Source organism: Neofelis nebulosa, chromosome 2 (genome assembly GCF_028018385.1).
Source record: "Neofelis nebulosa isolate mNeoNeb1 chromosome 2, mNeoNeb1.pri, whole genome shotgun sequence".
Classification (NCBI taxonomy): domain Eukaryota; kingdom Metazoa; phylum Chordata; class Mammalia; order Carnivora; family Felidae; genus Neofelis; species Neofelis nebulosa.
Window position 1 is genome coordinate 72287837 of NC_080783.1, and position 21243 is coordinate 72309079.

At 37.6% G+C, this 21243-nt stretch overlaps 1 protein-coding gene across 4 annotated transcripts in view; it reads left to right on the forward strand.

Annotated features, from left to right (window-relative positions):
* Nucleotides 1-21243, forward strand: part of ITGB6 (integrin subunit beta 6) — a 132711-nt gene that overhangs the window by 64172 nt on the left and 47296 nt on the right. For all 4 annotated transcript variants that reach the window (XM_058715177.1, XM_058715178.1, XM_058715176.1 and 1 more), the window contains 3 exons: nucleotides 8501-8666; nucleotides 9893-10054; nucleotides 13046-13141. In XM_058715177.1, the coding sequence (XP_058571160.1) occupies nucleotides 8501-8666; nucleotides 9893-10054; nucleotides 13046-13141 (424 nt within the window). The remainder of the gene's footprint in view (nucleotides 1-8500; nucleotides 8667-9892; nucleotides 10055-13045; nucleotides 13142-21243) is intronic.

A 21243-nucleotide genomic window follows, 5' to 3' on the forward strand; every position in this document is an offset into this window, starting at 1 on the left:
TTCTGCAGCCTTGATAAATTTTTCTCATTGGTTCCAGTCTGGTTTTTTATAGATTTCTTAGAATTTTTTATGTACATGATCGTGTCATTTATAACCACCTCTTCCTCTTCCAATACTTATGCCTCTTCTTTCTGTTTCTTGCCTTGTTGTACTGCTTAGGGTCATTAATACGATTTTAAATAGAAGTGGAGAATGATGTTACTTAACTTGTGATCTTAGGAGGGAATCTTCAATGTTTCACTATTGGTTATATTATCAGCTACTGTTTTTTGTTTTGTTTTGTTTTTATTCCTTTTATCAGATCAAGAAAGTTCTTTTCTATTCCTTATTTGGTAAATTTTTAAAAAAATCATAAATGGATGATGAATTTTATTTCCTTGATTTAAGGAGTTTTGCCACAAATTTTCCCCAATTCCTTATACTTTCATCTCATTGGCCAGGACTTGTTACATAGCCATGGCTAGCTGCAAAGGAAGTGTATTGCTACCCCAAATGAAGCCAGATTTCTGGTAGTAGAGAAGAATAGCAGTTCTGGCAAGACGCAACAAAGAGCTTTCTAGAGAATAGATTTATGGTGTATATTAAATAGTAAGGTATGATTACTATTATCAATTGTTTGATTCACTTGTGAAGGGAAGTGAACTTGGTTCTAACAGCCTCCCAAAGCATTTCTGATGCTCTGGCCGTCATATATATATATTTAATAGAGAATGTTGTATTTGTTTAAAATGTGTATTTATTTATTTATTTATTTTTAATTTGTATTTATTTAGATCTCTGGTATGTTAAGCTTTGGTAGAAAGTCTAGTAGTGCAGTTTCATCTAGGATTACAAAGTCCAACCTCTGCCCCAGGGGCTTAGTCAAAATCATTCTTTCTGTCACAGGCCAGATAAGAGGTAGTAACACCAAGTACAATAATGACCATGGGAACCAATGAGTAAGGACTGTTACCAGAGAAAACAATTAAAATTAACAAACCAATGGCTCAGCTAAGTTGGCAGCCCATCATCTAACAATAAGACCCTGTCCTTAATCAGGTTCCTAGAAAAAAGGAAGCAGTTTGGCTTTTTATAGCTCTGACTGCATTTCATTCATGCATTCATTTATTCATTAATTCATTCAACAAAAATTTACTCTGTTCCAACTATGTACCAAGCCTGTGCCAGGCATGGAGATATCTGGAAGAAAAAGACTTACACTCAGTCCTCAAAAAGCTGAAATTCTTTGAGGAGCAGGCACACAGTATTAGCATGGTCATTAAAAGCATGGGCTTTGCCATCAGCCCTGCATTAGGTTCAGATTTGTCTACTCACTTGTAACATCAACTTAAGTGAACATTTTCACCCTTAAAGCTTCAGTTTGGATTAACCATACCGATCACACAGAGTGGTTGTAAAGACTGGGTGAGGTAATGAAGCATTTGGTACTGGCCTTGACCTTGAAGTTCTCCGTAAGTGGTAGTTACTACCAACATCAACAGAGTGAAGTTAGGGGGAGAGCAGAGCATTGCACAAGCTGTGGTGAATGGAGTCCCAAAGGAGAATCATCCATTTGATCTCTTCAAAGGTCAATATTTTCCAAAGGTGTCTCTTTTATTCTTATTTGCAAAATTTGCCATTAGTTAAAATTATAAATAATGAGTTATTTCCTGCAGCAGTATATTTTTTCCTTGCCTTTCACATCCCTAATTCTCCCAGTTTCTCTGTCCAGATACCACCCCCAGACATATACTCACCAAGAACTCAAATACCAAACATAATAGTCAATCCTTTGATCAATCCAAACCTCATAATTAAGGAATAAAATGTTCTTTGGTAGGAAGGCAATAAGAGGAAAGAGTGAGGAGTTCTTCAGACCTGGGTTTAAATCCTAACCTTGGACAAACAACTTACTCTCTTTTAGTAGGTCTCTTCCCATATAAATGAGGATAATAATATTCATGTCCTAGGGTAATCATGACAGTTGAATGAGGTCAGAATATAACAAACATTCAAAACAAGTATTAATTTTCTTTCTCTCATCCATACTTAGTATTTCTAGTTATTTTTAAGTAGAGTCCTCACAATTTTAGACCTCAGGACTTTCTTATATTTTCAAAAATTAAGACCCCATAAAGCTTTAGTTATGTGGGTTGTATCTATCAAAATTCAGCATCTTAGAAAATAAAACTGAGAAATTTTTTAAATGATTATTTATTGATTCATTTCATAATTCCAATAAGAAACATGCCATACATTATTATAAAATCACATCTTTATAAAAAAATTTATATATTTTATAACAAAACAAAAATCAGCAAGAAGAGTGGCACCATTTTACATTTTTACAAACCTCTTAAAATATCTGGTTTGATAGAAAACAACTGGATTCTCATGTCTTCTTCAGCATTTAATCTGTTGCAATATTTTGTTTTGGTTGAATTCCCTGAAGAAAGTCAAATCTCGCATAGATTTATAGTTGGAAAAGAGAGAAGCATTTAATAGCTTTTTACAATGTCTGTGGACATTCTTCTTTGATACTACATTCAAACTAGACAAGAGGTAAAAGTTAGTTTCAAGTGGAGTCTGAAACAGTATCAACGAACTTTGGGTAAAGCCATTGTTCTGTCTTGCACTTTGAATGGCTGTTTTACCCATGTATGTGATTTTGTAATATACTTTGGTAATTTGGAAAATATTTCTTCAGTGAATTATGTAGATCTTCCAAGTTTCCTAACACAGTATTGAAAAAAGTCACATTTGTTAATATCACCACAAATCTCATCAGAGAAGTCTTCAAGTCCTGAGAAGCTATTAATCTCATGGGTAGCAGATTAAAATTTTCCAGAATTCTAATTTTCTAGTTTCCTCAAATTTTATCATTGGCAACAAATACTGACAGCTGTTTTCCTTGAAGGACAGGTTTTCCTCATGTTTAAGAACATATCTGCTACATACCCAAGTTGGAATAATAGTTTGGCTGGCACACATTCTTTCAGGTAAAAATCTTCTATAAAAAAAGGGCCAGTTGAGTTCAAACAACTGCAGAAGTTTTTTGGCGCTGTGAACATTGTGCTTCCGTGTGCCGCAGAAATGTTGTATGCATATTTCCCATGTGGTTACACAGAAACACTTCATTTATTATTTATTATTTTTTTTATTTTTTAAGTAGGCTCCATACCTAACGTGGGACTCAAACTGATGATCCCGAGATCAAGAGTCGCATGCTCTACAAACTGAGCCAGGCAGGCGCCCCAGAAATACATTTTTTTAAAAAACACGTATTCAAGGGTGTAGACTTAATAAAATGAGTAACTTTTACTGCTTTATCAAAGATAACCAAGTAAAACTAGCAACTTTATTATGATGAGAAACGCTTGCCAGTAAAAATCATAAGAACCACTACTAGCCAGGTTTGAGCCATTGCCTTGATCTCCAGCACCAGCTGTTTTACTCACCACTGCTTTTGCAGCATCAGTGCAAATGTCAACACAGTGAAAAAGACAAATAACATCTTTTATTATTATCAGAAAATAGTTCGACCCGATGGCCTCTCTGAAAATGTCTCAGGGACCTATGTGGGTCTATGCACCACACTTTTAAACCTGTTTAATCTAATCTCTAATGCTTTTAGGAGTAGTTTCTTTCTTTATCTTCTTTGGATATAGGGTCACTAAAAAATTTTATTACACCATGTAAAGAATGCTGAAGTGGCTTACAGTTTTGAAAGAAGTTTTCCTTATGCTATTGTTTAAGATACACTAACAAAAATGTATTTTCCCCATTTTCATATTTGTAGATAGGTTGTAATATGCATTTTAAAATATTTAATAGCACAAAGGTCAAATTTTCTCCCTCTATCAAACATTTTGAGAGATTTCTTTTTTAACATCATTCCACATGTGCTATGTTTTGTTTTGTGGGTTTTTTTTAATATGATGCCAACAATGAGGTATTCACTATAGTTTTGCAAAAGAGGAAGTAGAACCATGAAATGCTTAGATTTCTTACATGTACACACACACAAACACATATGAGTGTACAGAACAGTTTCTTATTGCAAAGGCAATAACTAGCCCATGTGAGAATACAGACAAAAAGAGGAAAATGGAAATTATTTCTAATCCCACTCAAAATGATGGTGTTAGCTATTTGGTATGTATCATTGTAATCTTAGTTTGTGTACATTTATTTAAAAGTCTAACAAAAAATGTAGATAGTATTTTTGTATATTGTGTTTCACAATTATTCTGCAGTTTATTTTTTTAATTTATTTATTTTGAAAGAGAGAGAGCACAAGCGGGGGGGCAGGGGGGAGAGCAGAGAGAGAGAGGGAGAGAGAGAATCTCAAGCAGGCTTGCTGCTGTCAGCAGAGAGTCGGATGCAGGACTTGATCTCACCAACTGTGAGATAATGACCTGAGCTGAAATTAAGTCAGATGCTTAACCAACTTAGCCAGCCAGGTGCCCTTATTCTTCGTTTTAAATGAAAATCTATTGTTATCTAGGGACTCAAAATAAAATTATTTGCTAATGAGTATCTACTTCCTTCAATTGCTATGCCAAGAAAATAACAGCCCAATATGAGCATTTGTTAGAGGAAAGACTCTGACCAAAACAGGGGGAGTCTCTTAGTCAAAATTTCCTGGCATGAGCCAAGCCTGACATTCTGCTTTGCTTTAGCTACCTCGGTCTCCCAGCAAGCATGTGTGTTTACTGAATTAAACTAGAATTTCATTCCATTTTCCAAAAGCATAGCATTCTAGTAAGATCTGCCTAGCAATTCTTACCAACAAAGATGTACATTTCTTACAAAAAGATAGGAATGCTAGTTTCTTTGGTTTCAGAAGATGTTCAAGTGTCACTTTTGTACAGTGTGAGCAAGCAGCCCCAAATAAAAGATTAAACTAACAATTTTCAAGAATACTTAGTTCATAGGGACAGTGGTACACCTCACATAGTTGCATACTTTTTATCTCATGTAACCTCCACAAGAACTTCGTCAAGTAGGTACACCAGTCTCATTTTACAGATGAAGATACTGAGGCCCAGCAATGTGAAGTAACTTGCCCAACGATAGATCACCTCTCAGTCTTTTTATTCTAAATCAAATGCATTTTCTTCCAACACACAACTACGTTAAATGCTATTGGAGCAATTGGAACAAATGATAAATTATTGTCATTTCATAGGTAACGATTTGAAAAAAAAAAAAATTAAACATCTTCCTCATATAACTCTTTAAAATACATCTCATATTTGAAGGTTGAAAACAAACCTGACTACATAAAGTTTTAAGGTATATATCCAAAAACAGCATACACAAAATTAAAATACAAACCACAAAGGCAAAAGGTTAATATTTTTAAGGGAAATGGTTCTTAAAATTTAGTTAGAAAATAAAAAAAATACCCCAATAAGAAAATGAGCAAAGGATGTAAGCTGGCAATTGGCAAAAGAAGAAATACAAACTGTCCATAAATATGAACAAGTGCTCAGTCTTAGCAGCAATAAAATAGAAATTAAACCTTAAATTAAGATGCCATTTTTAACTGATCAACTGGTATATTTTTGTTTTGTTTTGCTTTGTTTTGTTTTGTTTATAATGATGTAACTGATACAAACTTTTTGGAAAGACATTTGCTAGTATGGATTGAAAAGTAACCCAGCAATTTCTCTGGAGTCAATTCTCAGCAGAGATACAGCAGAGCCTGCAAAGGTGTATGCAAAAGGATCACAACATTACCTAATTATGGAAAGATTTATGAAACAAAATTTTATTAACAGATTATCAAATAAACTGTGATATATCTCATAACTTAACATTTATGTTTTTATTTTCTTCTTTATACTTTTATATTAACTCAAATTTTCTTCAGTGAACCTGTATTAATACTTGATCAGTAAAAAACATACAATTCTTGAGATGCCATTGGCCAAATCTGTGATCTGTTGTCAAGTCTGTGCTAGACTTTGTGTAAAAGTGATTTAGGTAAAAAAAAATCACATTAAGGTTTAGCAAGCACTTAACCGAAAAGCTCATTGTGCTGTGTTCTTTGCATAGTTTAGCTCATTCAAGCCTTACAACAATCTTACTAAGTAGATACTATCTGTGGTCAGCACTTCAGAGCTTCAATGAAAGCTGATGCAAGATATTGAAAATAAGAGAAAACGATTGCCTTCTGAGAATTAAAGTGAAATATAATGAGTCAGAAAGAAAATCAGAAAGTTCCCTGTAAACTGTAGGCTGGCTTCCTGGGCCCACCAGACCAGGTATCTCGACAGAGCTGAAAGAATGAACAGGCCTGTAGGTTTGCTCATGGGAGGTTAGGGAATGTGAAGAAAGAGCGGTTCCAGAGGCAAGTATGGGCCACATGCACCCAAGAGCCTTAACCAAGGCCCTTCCAGAGTTTCTAGTCCCGTTGGCTATCAGAACGTCCTAAACTTTGTTAGCTGAGGAAGCCAACCACAGGTGAGGGAGGAGCCAGATATGACCAAGAGCATCCATTCTGGAGATGGCTGTCTTAGGACATCTCAGACTGCTGGGGTCATCCAACTCCCCTTGTTCTAAAGCATAAGGACATATTGGATTATGATCTGCTTTCCATTAAAGTCTACTGACAGGGAAAAAAAAAAATTGCTACCTTTGCAGATACTAGCATTTTGGTCCCAGCAGACCCCCATCTCTCAGTGTGAGTGCATCCACAATCATTCTGATTTGTATAGTTGATTCTCATTACTCATGGGAGTCTTGCTCTATAAAGTATCCTCAAATACTTACTTAGCTAATGCTAAATCATTGCTCCTAGAAAAAATACAGGATTAGGCTCATGCAAGCCTCTGGACTTTTTTTTTTTTTTTTTCCAACTGATCAATACATAACTTTATTTTCTGTGTCTTTCTGTTTAAAGACACCTTATTTAATATATATTGTTGATTCATTAGCTTTGCACTCACAACCAACAACACTATAACTCATGCCAGAACAAACTTATCTAACACATATTTTCTCTATAAGGCACATCACAGCCTTCTTGCACTTAGGAACACTACACAACACTTCAGCACTACTCTGCAGGACCATTCTAAACAGCAAGATCATCAACAAAAAGCACACAAATGAAAAAAAAAAAAGAAGGAAAAGGAAACCAAATAGATGACAAAAAGGACACTTGTTTACAGTATGAGAGGTGAAGTAAGAACACAGAGCCTTGTTTGACCTCAGCTGGGAACATGTGAATCAGGTGACTCAAATTTTTTTCCCTTCTGTGTGTGTATATAAATGACTCAGAATGTACTAAAAGTATTGATTTGGGGGCTACAAATAAATTTTAGTAAGTAGGTGAATTCGCAGATATGGATTCTGTGAATAACGAAGACTGACTCAGGCAGATGAACTTGGTGAACAGGACCCTGACCCTGAAGGATGCTCCAGTTCTTTGTGTGCCAGTGACACACAAAGTTTTGGCTACTGAACCAAAAAACTATTCTCACAAGAATCAACCAGCTCTCCCCAGGTAGCATAGCACAACCTCACTGTGGACTACTCTCTTCTGTTTCCATACTTCTATACAAGTGTTTCTCAAACATCAGAATGCGTCAGGAAGATATGAATGCATCACTGAGCCCACTCCTCACATATCTCACTCAGTAGGTCTGGAATAGGATCCCAGATTTTGCATTTATAACAAGTTCCCATGTGATGCTCATGGTGCTGGTTCAAGGACCATCCTTTGAAAGCCTCTGCTGTATACTATTATCTCCATTTTACAAGTGAAAACCCAAATCTCATAAGGGTTGAGTAACTTGTCCAAGGTCTTACTAACTGGTTTTTAGAATAAGATGTGGCTGAGTTCATGATCAACTTTTTCTGTTGAACTGCAATATCTTTGGGGCAGATCTCCTCTTAACATGGCATTTCTCCCATGTGTCAACTATTTTAAGTGGTAGTTTTATTCCTAGCCAGGTATGCAACAGTCTGTTCAGTCATAACTGAATCAAGCTAGAGAACCAAGAGTCCTGCGCTGACTTTTGGGCCCTTGGCAGGTAGGGTCGGGAGTACAGGAAGGAGCAGAGAAGAAAGAAGACAGGTATCTCTCAGTCTTGCCATAGGGTGACTCATACTTGATAATAGCTTAAGCTAGCAGAATACAAAGGAATTGTTGTCATCACGCAAGCTTAATGGTAGATTTTGGTTGAGAAGCACTGGAAGGTAGTGATTACACACACGCACACACACACAAACAGAGGAGTGGGGAGTCTGACCTGATTATCTGTTATCTGAGCTTGAATCAGAGTAAAATACACAGTAAGCTCTAAGTGCGAGCTAATAGGGTCAGTTTGGAAGGGGTAGGTGGGAGATCATGAACAACCTTAACGGGGAAATTCATAATCAATTTACAGAGTCAGGTACTTGAGGAAAATTCATCTTGATTTAAGATGAAATTGCTAGGCTGCTAGATCCATTAATTGTGTGCTGTATCATATTTCATCAAGAACATTTTCACATCTTACTTTTGCAGTAGTATTCCATACTTCTGCTTACCTACATTTGGATTCAAGCACATTCTGCCATTAACAAATGATGCTGAAAGATTCAATGAAATTGTGAAGAATCAGAAAATTTCTGCTAATATTGATACACCAGAAGGTGGATTTGATGCAATTATGCAAGCTGCTGTGTGTAAGGTATGCTGAGGGGTAACCCAAATTGCATCTCTTATTAGCAAATCTATTCTGAAAAGCTTAGCCATCTTTCCCTTAACTGCCATATATCTATGTTTCTTAAAACAAAAAATTTCCAAAAATTTGTAATTTATTAGTGTTGAAATGGACACTTTTTTTATGCCTGATATTCAAATAATCTAATAAAATTATAGTAGTGTTGGGAAAAATTGGTTAAAACAATAGTCAGGTATGATCAATTTTCAAAGATCAAGATCAGATTTGTTCTTGAATAAACCATGGTAAAAATAAAAATCACAGGCAGAAATTAATGAAAAATAAAAATGCCCTAATCAGTATAAAGTTCTACGTAAGATTAGATATCTATTGTTTTGAGCCAACAAAATAAGTACCAGAAGCTACAGTGTCCCTACAACAATGCAGGGGCATTGCCCCTCCTTGACAATCAGACAGGTATCCAAGGGAATGATTCCCCTGTCCAGATGCCAGGTCTTCCTGGAAAATACCAAGAAACAGGCAGGGCTGAAGGTTCTGGAAGGTGGAGGAGCCAAGGTATTAAGGGAAAAAGGGAAAAGGGGCCAGGTGGGATGGCACTGCCAGTATGAGCTTTTGTCCCGCTAGTTCCTGGAATAATATCAATTAAAGGGGGGAGCTCTGCTAAGAAACAGACAACAGATCATCCTAAAAAGCCATATGCTGGGGATTGATTTTGAAAAAAAAAATTCTTTTATTTGTGTTACATTTATAATTTTTGGATGGTATCAGTAGAAAAAGAAAAATGTGCCTAAACGTTGGGTGACATTTTAATAAAACAGGCAGACTTTAAGTCCACTGTGTATTGCATTCTTACTAGTTTTGCTTAGACTTGGGTTTGGAATGATCTATGACCTCCCTCATTCCCTCTCCTCATTTTTCTGGTAAATTGAAAGCTGGACAGTAAAAATAATTAACTATGTAAAAGTCAAGATCAACTGGATAGTGATTATAGTGGAACTGTTTTTTCTGAAGCATAAATCATCTAAAAGTGTTATCCAAGAAAAATCAAATGGCATAGAGTTTCATATTTTTAATTCATTAATAGTATCAACTCAGAAGAGATGAAAAGGGCCAAAATAGATGGATTAGGATTATAGTTTTTATGATCTTAATGTGTCCAATCATAATTGATCCACTCTCAATAAATGCCTGCCTCTATCCCGTACAACCCAAATATTTCTTTCTCACTGTAGGAAAAAATTGGCTGGCGGAATGACTCCCTCCATCTCCTGGTCTTTGTGAGTGATGCTGATTCTCATTTTGGAATGGACAGCAAACTGGCAGGCATTGTCATTCCTAACGATGGGCTCTGTCACTTGGACAACAAAAATGAATACTCCATGTCAACTGTTTTGGTGTGTAACCTGCATTCTTCACTGTTTTCAGGGCTTCAAGTAGGCAAATGAAGCAACAATTGCTGCAGTACCCAGCAGAATAACCCACATTTGGTGAAAACCATACATTTTCTGATTTGAGATTAACAAATTGCCCTTAGAGCTCCCGACAGGAGCACAGGTGGATGGTGGGGATATGTGAGAAGTCTGGGTCTGCTCTCAACGACAGCCCCAGAAAGGGGGTCTTAGGCCAAAATAACAATCACCTAGGAATTTCAATGAATGATGGTTCCAGAGTCATGCCCCCTAAATAATGCCATGCTTTTGTGCACCATAGTGCTCCACGGGGAACAACTAGTCAAGTACTGCTTGGCTGGTGCTTATTCACATTTGGCTTATTTTTGTGATTCAAAAAATGCTGGTAACATTCAAAGAAAAAAAAGCTCTTGACTTTTGTAAAACAAGGTAAAATTTTCAGAGCTCTTTGACATATATGATCGTATTTGATCCTCACCAGAACCCTATGTATCTAACTGCTTTCCTTATTTGGACCATGAGGCTCTCAAGGACATGTTCTTCCCTCTGTCTGGAATGCTCTTCCCTCATAGGCTGCTGAGAGACTCTTAATTATCTTTTAAAACCCAACTTAATTATGACTGCTCCCAGAGAGTGCTCTTTGCCCTCTGCTGGGCCCCAAAATGATCATCCCTCCCTTCACTCTTAATACGTAGATGTCTCCTTACCCATCTCCATGCACAAGTGTGTTTGCTCATATTTGTCAGTCTTTAATATGTGTTCCTTGGGGCCAGGACTGGTGTATTATCTCTATTTCCTAACAGCACAGTTCCTGGAACAAAATAGGTGTTGACTATGTATGAAATAAAATTGAATTATGAAGCAGCAACCTGGGAAGATCACATTGTCCCTACTTAACACTTGGGAAAATATGGTATAGAGAATTGAAGTGACTTCTTAAAATGACAGTGCTATAGAAATATATATAAGGGAGAGGGAGAGAGAGAGAGAGAGAGAGAGAGAGAGAGAGGGAAAGAACCTAGAATTCTAATATCAGATTGGAAAAACTATTCCTGAAAAAAATAATTCAATGAGATAATATATATTATATATATTATTTATAATACATATATATTAGTTTTAATATATATAATATATATTAGTTTAAAAAAAAACAAATGATTCATAAATTACCTGCTACCATTCTTTGACTTAAATTTCTAAATTTCAACATGAGTGTTTCCCCCTATTGACCAATAGTAGTCCTCAAACTTATATATTCTTTTATCATGTAAGTTGCCTTTCCACATTATAATATCCATGAGAGTAGCCACATTTTTGTGTTTTAGCCTTTGAGGGCCAAGAAAATGTGAGGCATGGATCTCTTTTTTATTACTTTTTCTTGCAATTATTAAAATGCCCCATTAATAGACATCTCTGAAAAAGCAGGATCTTAGAAGCAAGCACTACTTGTTGCTTGGTATGACCTTCCCATCTAATAAAAGTTCAATTTACTTTTGCTCAGTAAGTTGGTGCAAATGCACAGAAGTTGTGGATTATTTCCATGTCTGCCTACAGCATAGTTCCCTGGGTCCTTTGAACACTTCCTATGTACTCAGTGCTGAGCCAGGCTCCAAGGGCCACAAAATAATAGGACACGGTCCCTGGCCTTGAGGAACTTACAATATAACTGTGGAAATTAAACCAACTGATTTAGGCCAAATAGAAAACCACATTTGCCCATCTATTAAGGGCTTCACAGTGTGATCCTTGCAAAACATGCACATCAGTAGAAAGTGTGAGAATGTGGAGATAGGAAGGCCCAGCGATGGAGGAATTTAGGCTTGAAGGTCAGGGATTTTTGGTGTTTGGGCTATTGAAAAGCAGGGGACACTGAAAATGTCAGACCCCGGAAGATTTATGTTATCTGGATATCTACTAATAAAAATCCAAATCGGATGGCAAGCCCATTTTACCCAGCCAGATACGCAGCTGGATCATTTACCGGAGTATTTTAGACAAAACTATAGTTTTCCTGGAATTTGAATCTTGTGCCTAAAGAAGATATCAGGCAGAATTAGTCCCAGAGTGCTGAGAATATGTGAACACAACACATCAGTGTACGAGAGGGCTTACTTGTCAGTGTTGCTCTGCTTTGGCTGCCTTCATGATCAACATCATCTTAGCCTCATTGTTTGCAGGCTACTCTTTCATTTGAGTTTCCTGTTTGTACATTATCCACGTTTGGATTCGTACAACAGCCAAGTGTGCTGCACGTTTTTTAACCTTGGAAAGTAGAGGCCATGTTCAAATTTGATCATTTATGCCTTTCTTGTTTTTTAAAGAGCTCGTATCACTTGGGCATGAATGTGTCAATGAAAAAGAAATACAATGTGTTTTCAGTTGTCCTGTAAAAATGTCGCAGGATCCCCTGAAATTGATTAGTGACATCAAAAAGCCAGTAAAACCAAATCCAAAACTGGTATAGGAACGTCTCAAATCAGATGGACGTAGGAACCCTAGTGTGTCATTTCTCGGCAGGCTGTCCCTTCCTCCCGCCTCATCCAATTCCAGTAGGAGTGTACGAGCTACCTGAGTCACCGCAGTCACATCCGTCATGTCCACCACTCCTCCCCCAGCTCTAACATTCTCTACAGCTTGAGCCTGTTGGCAAGCGGCGCTTAGAAGAACCGTGTCTCTGCCCTGGAAAATACGACACACTATAATTCTTTAAGAAAATTCCAAGTGCTCTCCTTAGAAGTGACTGAGCATAATATACCACATTGCCAGGCACTGACTCTCTGGAATTAATTCGATTTGCAAGATTTAGGAAACAATTATTAAACCAATTGAGTGACTGATGCTAATTGTGTATTTGTTTACTTAGAACCAAACTGAAATGCCAAACTCAGTATGATAACTTCGAAAGAAATACTCCTTTCTTTATTTTACACTCTTGTGTTAAGATGACATTTAAAATCTATATGTCAATTTTAGGAATATCCAACAATTGGACAACTCATTGATAAACTGGTGCAAAATAACGTGTTATTAATCTTTGCTGTAACCCAAGAACAAGTTCATTTATATGAGGTAAGCAAACATAATTTGGGGAATTCCTTCAGGGAAAGTCTTGGACGTGGAACTTTAGCATGAACTCAGAGTTCAATGCATGGGTTGCTATCAGAAAATCATTAACATGTGACAGATATGCTGGACACTTGGTAAAGTTACTGTTTGCAATTTAAATTACAAATCCAGGGGTGCCGTGGAGAGTGGGGGAGAGATCTGGTGGGGCAGGGAAGAAAGAATTAAGGAATGACAAGGTGAGTTGTAAGAGAGCACCAGGGAACATGGGAGCACCTACTTAACAGAAAGTCTGTCTTCCCTTGGACTGTTTCATGTGACAAGGAGGGAGTTAACAGAGCAAGGGAGCAGAATTGACTTGAAACTTCCAGACATCTACAAATCAAGGCATAGAAAATATACAAGTAGCGATACAATTCAAACCATTGAGAAGTAAGAAAGGTAAAAGAGAAAAGCTTGTTAAATTGGGCCACAAATATATTTTCTCCCTCATAGTAGCTGGGTTTGCAGTTTAAGTTTTTGGATGGAAACACCAGACGCAGAAAGGAAACTGTTTCATTAGATGCGCTAGTGTTTGTAAACCACTGCATACACTGTAAAATGCATATGTAAACACAAAAGATTTCCGTGGGTTTATTCCAGCCTAAAAAACAATATGTCAGAATACCATGTATCAGGATGCTAGCAAATGATTTATTCCTATTGGGCAGTTTCACAGAGAAGTAAGGAATCTCTAGCCTGGACCTGAGAAAATGTAGAGAAACTAGGTGTACATTAAATTGTCTGTGCCTTCTTCTATGCAGAAGCTTTAAATACTCCTAAGTTCAGAGTCCGATCTCCCATTCCTTTTTAAAGGACCTCTTAACTCTCTTGGTGACTTTACAGGGCTCGGGAAACTGACATTATTTCACAGAAGGCTTTGATTAAATGCCACTCACTGCTAAGGACAGTGCAGTCCATGAACTTGAATCAGGTTCTATAGAAAGGATCCAGGAGGAGATCCTATCTTGCATTTTTAATGAGAGGAGGGTATTGTACTCCAGGTGAGATTGCCTTCTGCTGAAAACCAAAAAAGTGCTTTGCAATCAAGCTGTATACTCAAGACCTTTGTTCTACTCAGAGACCATGTGGGTTCACCTGATCTGGGCATTTTTTTAAGGCTCTTTAGTATGTGATACTTGTTTCCAGTGGTTTTAAGTAGTAGAGTTGCGGTTAAGATTTAAAAAAAAAAAAAAAATACCCCAAATACAATAGTGAGTCTATTCTGCCTTTGATCCTTAAGGGTAGAGCGAGAGGACCCTGGGGGTCACAACACCTCCTCCACAGCCTGGTCCTGTTTAGAAGGGGGAAGGGGAGTTGCACAGAACTTTTCTTAAAAGGGGAGTCAGAGAAATACAACTGATGATCATGAACATAGTCATCCATAACTCACTTCAGTAATAGTCTTTAAGACTCACAACTCATTTACACGCCTCCTCAAAACTGCTACCAAAAGACAGAAGAAGATGAAAAATAACCACGTGGCAAAACAGAATCTGTCAGATTTAAGTTAGTTGGGCCGACGGTTCCCCTGTTGCAAAGGAAATGATCATTTCCAAGGAAAACACCAGATTAGAGCCTGGCTCTCATTTAACAGCAGGACATTTATTTTGCCTGCTTCCTAATCTCATTATGAGGCGAATTTATGTTCTGTCATGATCTGTGGTCTTTACCATCCAGGCTCCGCTAAATTCAAAGGGACATTGTCAGGGAGCCATGCAGCAGACCAGGGCAGAAGCCCACTCTCCGACTCTGATGCTTTCTTTCATCTTTTTATCTCTATTTTGATGTATTCATCATTCCATCTGCATTAGTCGGGGCAGGCGGCAGTCTGGCCTAAAAATAATGACAGCGACATTGCACTTCCCTGAAGGCTTCACACAGCATGAAAATGCTGATCTCTTGTTTTATTGATAATGAAAACTGAAAACAAACCAATAATGGCTTGTGTTGCCTTTCCACTTAAATCTCTTAGAAGGAGCCCAATGTGAGGTGGAGCCCTGCACAACCTGATGTTTGGATAGCTGTGATAGAAGGGATATAACTACTAAGGAATCACTGAAACATAAAACCAGTGATAGGATAAATACGTGGTTAGATCTAATGGAAATTCCAAAAGGCAATTTGCTTGCCCCAGTTCTGTGTTAAGCATAGCTATGTGCATACACTCTGGGCACAGGATGGCTCCGATTCAATGGTGGCCCATCTTGTAGCAAATATGATTTATGTTGCCCATTCACGGAATGCAGGAACAAAATTATAGGTTTTTGTTTTGTAATTTTGGGAAGATGCTCCGGACTGTCCAGATGTGCAGTGTTGCTGTGCTTTGTGGTAACAAAGAAGAACAAACAATGGAAAGGATAAAGTAAGCAGTTTTGCCTTCAGTTCAATATGACTGCAGAGTGCACCCCAGACTCCAGCAAAAGGATGATTTTGAACAAACTTATTATTATGAATAGTTGCCTGTTTGTCCAATTATAGGGTTCAAAAGATAATGATAGATAATAGACTGAGCAGTAGGTAGCATATTACATTCTAGTGGTAAATACCATTTTGAATCAGGATTCAATTACCCAAGCTTAAAAAAAATTTTTTAGCTCCTCTATTGTTTTCAAATGTTTACTCTTAATTTACATTAAGATAGCATCAGGCTACTAAAGCCCAATTGTCTAATTTGACTAGTCTTTCCTTCCTAGTGAGATATTGATATAAAAAGCAATTAAATTAACATTCTTAACTACATTGTCAAATCATGTTATTAATCACCTGGAATTATTTACAAGACTTTAAGATATTCTAATCTTTCAAAATGTTCACATCTGGCTGGAAAAGATGAGTTTTGTTAAGTTGATAATGATAATTATTATATAACTGTAATGCCTGAAGTTCCAAAACCTCCCACAAAAGACCACCAGAGTGGTAAGTCAAAGCCAAGCGGCAAGGGTCGTTTATTGCAGGTTCGAACCTGGTCCTCTGCGCACTCGTCGGTGACACAAGAGGCCACGATTAGGGTTGGTATAGCGTTTTTATAGACAGAGACAAATAGCACAGGGGAGGTTTTTACTTGTGGCGGGAGGAAGAAAGGGGGAAGGGGGTAGGTGAGGAATGTGCTAAGCAAGCAGGTTTACAGAAGCGAGAAATGCCGGTTAGTTTGTATACAATCACTCATTCCATTACATATCAGACTACATTTAGGAAGTTTTATAGCCCATTCTACAGTGGGTTACAATCAGGAAAGGTCTCACAATGCTCATAGCAAACAGCAAGCAAAACAAACTTCTCAGCAATTGTATTTCTTATCAAACATCCATAATAAGCAGAAAAGAGAACCTAGCTTTAAACTAAGGCGGGGCTGTCATTTGGATTCAAAGCTGTTCCTTTCAATAACCTAGTATTTACAATGAAATGTTGAAACATTAGAAAGCAAACAAGACATATTAGTAATAGACACGTCCAGTTTAGTTGCTAACATTTATGACTGCTGATTGATGTCCCTATTGTTAATAGGACAGAGTGATATATCTAAAGTATAGGGACAGGACACCCATGCAGGGTTTTGTTTGTTTGCTTGTTTGTTTGTTTTTTGAGAGAGACAGAGTCCAAGCAGGAGAGAGGCAGAGAGAGAGGGAGACAAAGAATCTGAAGCAGGCTCCAGTCTCTGAGCCGTTCGCACAGAGCATGAAACAGGGCTGGAACCCAGGAACTGTGAGATATGACCTGAGCCGAAGTCTGCTGCTTAAGGGACTGAGCCACCCAGGAGCCCCACCCATGCAGGTTTTAATACCACCAAAGGGCCCTTCCCTCTGGAAGTGAAAAGCCCTCAATTATCACCTCTTTGAGGAGAATGGTGGGTTTTGCTCATCTTTCTGTTTAGGCTATTTCTCGATACACAATAGATTTTCATCTTTAGTAAATTTGGGTCAAAGTTTCTAAATAGTAATTTGGAATTTTGTGTGACAAATACCTGTGGAAGTTGAGGGAGCCCATGTATAAGAGCAGGTGGGGGTCTGCCTGACCCAGAGCTACAGTCATTTGCAGCCATCTCTTCCCCTTGGACCCAGATGGCACCAGGGGAAAGGAACACTGCCATCACTCCTGGGACCAACCCATTGGATAAGTTCAAGAGCCTTCTCGCTAAGCCACAAAAGGAAAACCCCTGAGCAGTTACCCCTATTTGCTGGTCATTGTTATCTAAGAACCAGCATAAAGTATAGCCACAACATGCTAAGAGCTTGTGTGGCTTGTGAATATAACCTATCGTATGCAAGTTTCAATTTTTTAAGATCAATAACCCAGTTTTTATATCACCCCTTCTTTCCTTTTTTGCTTATCTTTTGAGCTTTTCACTGCAGCAAGAGAGTTGAAAGGAGGCAAAGAATTAAAGAGGGAGATAAAACAAAAATTGAGCCCTTTTGCTCTGTGATATCCTGTTCTATTATTGTTTTGTTTTATAATGTTCACTATTGGAAAAGATCAAAACGATTTTGCTCTGATGAAAATCCCTTTTTCTCTGGCCTCAGTTTTGGCAAAATAAAAGGACTGAACTGGATGACCTCCAGCCTTAGTAGTCAATGACTCTGAACCTGAAGAAGGGAAATCACCATGAATTCCAATGATCTATGCACAAAGTTCAGCTAGCCATAATATAGCTAATTTTTAAGCATGTATGAAAAAAATTGTTCTTTATCCTATCAACCCCATCTTGTAATGAAGTATTCCAAATTTATGCTTTTAGTGAATATAAAATTATCTAGGAATAAAAAGAGAACTTCTGAATTATGAGAAATCCCCATACAGTTAACAAATTGCTCTTAATTCAAGTGTAATGGAAAAGGATTTTTATTTCTCTTCAATTGATGATATCTGGGAATAAGACTGAGGAGAGCCAGCCTATACTTTCCTCATTAATAAAAATAGCTCTTAGAGAGGGAAGATTTGGAAATAAAACTCATGTCCTCAGATTATCAGCACAAAGTTGTTAGAAGCATTTTCCAGACTAATTAATAAATTATAACCATGAAAAGTCATCTGTAGTTACCCTTAGTTTACACATAGTACTTTTCTTCTAAAGAACTCAAAGACTCATAATCCAGTAAATAAACACAAAGGTAAAAAAAAAAAAAATAGAAAAGAGAAGATTCAGACTTAAAGTAGGGTTTTAATGAGATGCTCTATTAGGCCAGCCCATGAACGAATACAAAATGGAATTTCAATACAAAGCCTAAATATTTCAAGATTTACACAACACCCAGGATATCTAGCATATCAATAGAACCAAGATGCTATTGAATGCATGCATGCATTCATTCATTCATTCATTCATTCATCAAGCATTTCATTAGAACCTCCCTTCATTTGTGAGTACAGAGAAGGATAAGACACAGTGCCTACCTTAAGAAGTCTCACAGAGCATTAGTAGACTTGTAGACCAATAATTTGCCTAAAGAACAGGATGAAGGCATTTTAGAGGTTATGTTCTGGAAAGGCACCCCAAGGCAGAGGTATGGTTTTGTTTTTTTTTTTCAATATATGAAATTTATTGTCAAATGGGTTTCCATACAACACCCAGTGCTCATCCCAAAAGGTGCCCTCCTCAATACCCATCACCCACTCCCCCCCTCCCACCCCCGCATCAACCCTCAGTTTGTTCTCAGTTTTTAAGAGTCTCTTATGCTTTGGCTCTCTCCCACTCTAACCTCTTTTTTTTTTTTTTTCCTTCCCCTCCCCCATGGTCTTCTGTTAAGTTTCTCAGGATCCACATAAGAGTGAAAACATATGGTATCTGTCTTTCTCTGTATGGCTTATTTCACTTAGCATCACACTCTCCAGTTCCATCCACGTTGCTACAAAGGGCCATATTTCATTCTTTCTCATTGCCACGTAGTACTCCATTGTGTATATAAACCACAATTTCCTTATCCATTCATCAGTTGATGGACATTTAGGCTCTTTCCACAATTTGGCTATTGTTGAGAGTGCTGCTATAAACATTGGGGTACAAGTGCCCCTATCCAAGGCACAGTTTTGATGAGGGGTCAGAGTTTGCATGTCTGTCAATGTTTTCACTTTTTCCTACTCACCATCTTTGTTAGAATGGGCAGTAAACTAATTGGCCATCATAAAACTAGCTTTGATACTAACAGTATGATAGTGTTGAGCTAAGACCTTCACTTTATAGTGGTGGAAAACTGAGAGCCAAGATGTTCTGTAACTATGACTATGAGAATCATAGGGAAGGTTTGCTGAGGGTGTATTAGGTGGCAGCTTGGGGTTAAATATTCTAACTCATTTTATCATTTAATCTCCATTTTATGGACCCCAAATAAACCCAAATAGAATAAAAAAATAAAAATTGGACCAAATAAATTAAAGTAAATAATAAAAGAACTCAAAATAAAGCAAGTTGCCTGTGTAGGCTGGGATTCGAACCAAGGCACTTTGAGTCTATAGCGTCAATCACTGAGTTAAGTAACACTGTAACCTGGGCTGCTATAGTGAAAGGGCATGCCAGTCCCTAACTACTAGACCACCAAAGAAGCCGCCTTTTAAACAAAGTCACCAACTTTGAAAGTCACTGAGCTGTAAAAGCAGAGAGCCTAAGGGTGGAGCCGAGCCGCCTGACAGATGAACAGATGAATAGGTGGAATTCTTAAAAATGGCAGAGTCCTTTAAAATCAGTGCACACTTCATCTAGGGCCCTTTACTGTTGCTGTTAATTTAGACAAATAGAGCAATTTACAAATGGGTGGACTTGAAAAAAAGACCGTTGGATTCTGAGTGGTAAAAACAGGCCACACAGTCAGGGAGCATCATGCCATTGGTCAACACATCCTTTAAACAGCAGCTACTGTCTATGGGAATCACCATCTGCAGTTCCAACCTAAGAGACAAAGGGGACACCTGGTCTAACAAAGACTGTAGGTTTTTATGATGATACAGTTCAAGTACACAGAAAAATAGAGTCATATAATGACACCCACGCATCGACTGCCCAGCCTTCTCAAATCTTAACATTTTGCCGCCATATTTGCTTCAGATTTTTTAAAGACGTAAGGCATTCTAGATACAGTTGCCTGCTGTATACCTGTGCAACTCTGATGCCACTCCCCTCTTTTCCTCCATAGAAGTAACCAATGTCCTGAACTTAGTGTTTATCATTCTCATGTTTATTTTTTGTACCATTAAAATATATATGGATCCATAAACAATTACATAATCTTGGCTTACAAGTTTAACTTCATGCTGTACATATTACTTTGACAATTTTCTTTTTGACTCCATGTTATGTTTGGGGATGGGTTGTGAGGGTAAAACACACCTAAGCTAAATTTGCCATTCTAACCATGTTTAAATACGCAGTTCTGTGACATTAAGTACATTCATATTGTGGTGCTCAATGTTACGTTTTTGAGGCTTGTCTGCAGAGATGCATATAACTCTACTATACTCTGTTCCACTGCCATGGACAATCCATCGAGTGTACAACCTGTGGTGTGTTCGTTCTGTAGCTGGGAGCATGGATCACACCCAGTTGGTAAAGCATGGCAAATGTCACACCCATGCTCATGCTTGTACATGTGTTCTCTATGGAGGATGTGTGTCTAGAATTGAAGTCTCGGGGTCACAAGAAATGGCATCTTCAACTCTCCCGGGTGTGTCCAAGCTTTCCAAAGTGGCCGTATCAGCTACTCTCCTACCAACAGTGTGGGAGTATGGCCAAAACCAACCAACCAACCAAACAAACAAAACCCACTACGTACTTTAAATGACTCTTTTTCTGACGACAAAATTAATACATGTTATTTGCCCCCAAAGAGGTGGGGGAGGTGCATCCAGAAAAGCACAAAGCAGAAAATAAAGATCACTCATAAACTCACCATTCAGACACAGCTAACCATTCTTGACATTTTAAAATAAGTCTTCTCTTTTTTTGCATTCCTTTACATATTTTAACATAATTGGCATCATACGGTACATATTAAGTAGGTTCAGATTTTTTGAATGAGTTTGTACATTTGTAGCCTTCTAAAGGCATGAAAATTAAATTGCTTTTGGTTATATGTCAAACA